The sequence below is a fragment of the Ammodytes marinus genome, assembly GCF_949987685.1.
Source record: "Ammodytes marinus genome assembly, contig: scaffold_204, whole genome shotgun sequence".
In the NCBI taxonomy this organism is placed as follows: Eukaryota; Metazoa; Chordata; class Actinopteri; order Uranoscopiformes; family Ammodytidae; genus Ammodytes; species Ammodytes marinus.
This window is the reverse complement of record NW_027648441.1, coordinates 32,673-37,166: the sequence shown is the minus strand read 5'-3', so window position 1 is coordinate 37,166 and position 4,494 is coordinate 32,673. Positions and strand designations below refer to the sequence as shown.

The window sequence follows — 4,494 nt, the reverse complement described above, 5'->3', positions numbered from 1 at the left end:
TCATACCTAAACACACACACACACACACACACACACACACACACACACACACACACACACACACACACACACACACACACACACAGAGACAGAGAGAGACACACACACACAGAGACAGAGACAGAGACACACACACACACACACACACAGGTCACAACAGACTCTTAAACGCTACACGGCCGTGTGGATCAGCAAAATGGCTTTTTGTCAAAATCACAGTTTCAGTACAGACAGGTAGTGGATCATGAGGAGACAGACAGACAGACAGACAGACAGACAGACAGACAGACAGACAGGTAGTGGATCATGAGGAGACAGACAGACAGACAGACAGACAGACAGACAGGTAGTGGATCATGAGGAGACAGACAGACAGACAGACAGACAGACAGACAGACAGACAGAACAGACAGACAGAACAGACAGACAGAACAGACAGACAGACAGACAGACAGACAGACAGACAGACAGACAGACAGACAGACAGACAGACAGACAGGTAGTGGATCATGAGGAGACAGACAGACAGACAGACAGACAGGTAGTGGATCATGAGGAGATATTCACTGACTGACAGACAGACAGACAGACAGACAGACAGACAGACAGACAGACAGACAGACAGACAGACAGACAGACCTGCAGCGCTCTCCATAAGCACACACTCCCCTCTGGTAGAACTTGCAGATGGTTGAAGGTTTGCTGTTGTTCGGGTCGTGAGAGAACAGACAGCGGCTGCCCTCCCGACACACACCGTGGAGGAAGTACCTGACACACACACACAGAGTAATACACACATTAATACACACACAGAGTAATACACACATTAATACACACACAGAGTAATACACACATTAATACACACACAGAGTAATACACACATTAATACACACACAGAGTAATACACACATTAATACACACATTAATACACACACCGTGGAGGAAGTACCTGACACACACAGAGTAATACACACATTAATACACACACATTAATACACACACCGTGGAGGAAGTACCTGACACACACAGAGTAATACACACATTAATACACACATTAATACACACACATTAATACACACACCGTGGAGGAAGTACCTGACACACACACACACAAGGCAAATTTATTTCTACAGCACAATGCACACACAAGGCCACTCAAAGTGCTTTACAGGGGCAAGATTAGAATACATAAAACACATTATAAAACATTTAAAAGCAAATAAAAAGAAGTAAATAAAATAAAAAGTACAGGTTAAAATGGAAACAGAAAAGTCTTCAGACTTGATTTAAAAGAGCTGAGAGTTGCAGCAGACCTCAAGTTCTCTGGGAGTTTGTTCCAGATATTTGGTGCATAAAAACTAAAAGCTAAGCTGCTTCTCCTTGTTTAGTCCTAACTCTGGGGACTGTAAGTAAACCTGTCCCAGACGACCTAAGGCAGGGCTATTCAATAGGCGGCCAGCGGGCCAGGTGCGGCCCGCGAAGGAATATTTATTGGCCCCCGCCTTGACTACCGACCGAACCAAAAAAAAGAAAAAAAAAAAAAAAACTTTTTTTTTTTAGTGGTGCACCATCAATGTACTAGCTCGTGTGATGTGTGCTTTTACATGGTCATAACTGCACGAAAGGCCGCGATCTGCAGTAAATAAATGTGCACATGTGTCTCCAAGCTTTTCTCTATCAGCTGCTCTGTGTATGCAGCTTTGCGGGCGCGATTGTACCGCAGTGTAAGTGTATGGTCCATTATTTGTATTTAGTGTGTCTGCATAATATTGCACCAGTAGAACTTTGCATGTTTGCACAAAATTTGTACCTTCACATAGCAAACAAAATTGCACAACTGTAAAGTCAGTGTCTGTAGTTTTTTTGTATTCAAATAAGCAGTTGTTTATTTCTGTACTGTGCATTGGCATCTTTGAGCAAAATACAGCCAAAATTTTTGCCGCGGCGCGCTGCGCCTCCCATGACCCTGGACAGTGACCCCTTGTCTAAGAGATTTTCTGGGGGAAACACTGTAAGCTGTTGCACTTAGAGTAGCCTACATTTATTTATATGTTTTTTGATAAGCTGTTGCACTCTTAGTAAACCTAGGCCTACCTGTATTTTGATAAGCTGTTGCACTTAGAGTACATTTATTTCTATGTATTTTGATAAGCTGTTGAAGAGTTAACCTATTGTGTTTTCCTGAACTGATAAGATTGTTAAACACTTAAACAACAGGCAGCCTATGTTAATCAAATAGGGATTTTTCTGATAAGCTGGTGAACTCTATTTGATAAAACAAAGACAATATATGCACTCCTATGTCGTTGTAGTGTTTTACAGTATATGTAGCTATTGATGTGGTGATCATCAATTTTAGGCATTTTTTTCTGGCCCCTCATTTTGGATCATTTCCACCAACCGGCCCACATTCTAAACTAATTGAATAGCCCTGACCTAAGGGCTCTGGACGGTTCATAACGTATCAGCATATCAGTAATGTATTTTGGCGCTAAACCATTTAGTGCTTTATAAACCGACATCAGTATTTTGAAATCAATTCTTTGAGTGACAGGAAGCCAGTGTAAAGACCTCAGAACTGGGGTAATGTGATCCACTTTTTTGGTCCTAGTGAGGACTCGAGCAGCAGCGTTCTGAATTAGCTGAAGCTGTCTGATAGATTTTTTTGGAAGGCCAGCAAGGACACTGTTACAGTAGTCAAGTCTACTAAAGATAAATGCATGGACAAGTTTTTCTAAATCTTGCTGAGACATAAGCCCTTTAATTATTGATATGTTCTTAAGGTGGTAGTATGCTGACTCAGACTTATTAATTGATTTAATGTGTTTCTTGAAATTCAAGTCGGAGTCTACGACAACACCAAGATTTCTGGCTTGGGGTGTAGTTTCTAGCATAATGGATGTAAGCTGTGCGCTGACTTTTAATTGTTCATCTTTGGCACCAAAGACAATTACCACACACACACACACACACACACACACACACACACACACACACACACACACACACACACACACACACACACACACACACACACACACATTAATACACACACACACACACACAGTAATACACACACACACACACACACACACACACACACACACACACACACACACACAGTAACACACACACACACACACACACACACACACACACTCCAGAGGGGGTCCTCACACAGGGTCAGCCACAGTACAGCGCCCCTGGAGCAGTTTGGGGTTAAGTGTCTTGCTCAAGGACACAATGGTAGAGATGGTGGGCAACGTAGATGTAATAGCAGCCACCATTCAACTGGCAATTCGCAATGTCATCTGAAAGCTATGTCTAAAGCATGTGTGTGGTTAGCGGGCTTTGTGACCGTGTGTGTGTTTCTCATTATTGTGTCCGCCCTCCCGTGAGTCAGAACGATCAGATAACGTTACGCTAGGTTTAACACTGACAGCGGGAACACGAGCTAACAGGTAGCTACAAAGAGCTAAAAACATTAGCCCTGCGCGCGGCCATGATCTGTGTCACACACACACAACACACACAACACACACAGACCACACACTCACACACAACACAACACACACACACAACACACACAGACCACACACTCACACACATACATACATATACACACACACGGACAGACGGACTCACCTGCACGTCACCTGCTTGGTGCTCATCTTCCTCGCGGAGTTTCGGCTTCAAACGGCTGCGTCCAAACCGTCGCGATGGTGTCGCGTTCAAATCCTTCCGACGGACACGGCGGAACGTTCCTCCGGTTTAACGGCGGCTGACGTCACTTCCACGGGTGACGTCAGCTGTTGGCCATCAGGCCGTCTGTGGTCTCGTGTGTTCTGGACCATTCTTAAAATATATATTCTAGAAATAAGAAAGCTATTAGAACACTGTGTGCTTTATACAATATTGTTAATTAACTCAATGCTGCATTTTGTATTTTTGTATATCTGCCATTTCTGTACCGCCTGGCTGTTGTTATATTGCTGATTGTCAATAAAATATATAATAAAAAAAAGTGGTCTGGACCATTCTAGGTTTATTATTATTTATGTATTTTTTAAATAGTATTGTACTGTTTATTTGTATTATTCAATAAACATGTATACACGTCTATATTATATTATATCAGCTGATAAGATATATGGAGTAGCTTACTGTTCATTTATGTGAAAATTGTGCAATAAAGTTAATTGAAAAACAAAAGAGAAAAAAAAACGTGTTCTGGACCATTCTTTCACTATGTATTAATTATGAGCCTGTTTTGTTTCCACGACAACAATAGTATAAAATATTTAAAAAAAACAGAAAGAATGTATAGCCTATAGCTCATTCATTTGTTGATCATTTTGGGAAAGTAGGCCTACCATAGACTGCCTTACACGTTTTTATATACAGTGGGCCAAGAAGAAGAAGTACTATAGAATAAATAACTAAATACATCTTCACCTCATCACTTGATATTGTGGAAAGACTTGAGGCAGTGGT

The 4,494-nt window shown here is 41.8% G+C and overlaps 1 protein-coding gene across 2 annotated transcripts in view; it reads right to left on the bottom strand.

Moving 5' to 3' along the window:
* mkrn2 (makorin, ring finger protein, 2) overlaps positions 1-3,730 on the bottom strand; it is a 23,877-nt gene extending 20,147 nt beyond the window's left edge. For both annotated transcript variants that reach the window (XM_080054416.1, XM_080054417.1), the window contains exons 1-3: positions 3,646-3,730; positions 640-768; positions 1-6 (exon numbers count right to left, since the gene is read on the bottom strand). The exon at positions 1-6 is cut by the window's left edge and continues 80 nt beyond it. In XM_080054416.1, coding sequence (XP_079910542.1) covers positions 1-6; positions 640-768; positions 3,646-3,671 — 161 coding nt within the window. In that variant the 5' untranslated portion in view covers positions 3,672-3,730. The remainder of the gene's footprint in view (positions 7-639; positions 769-3,645) is intronic.
* Between the last annotated feature and the right edge of the window lie 764 nt (positions 3,731-4,494).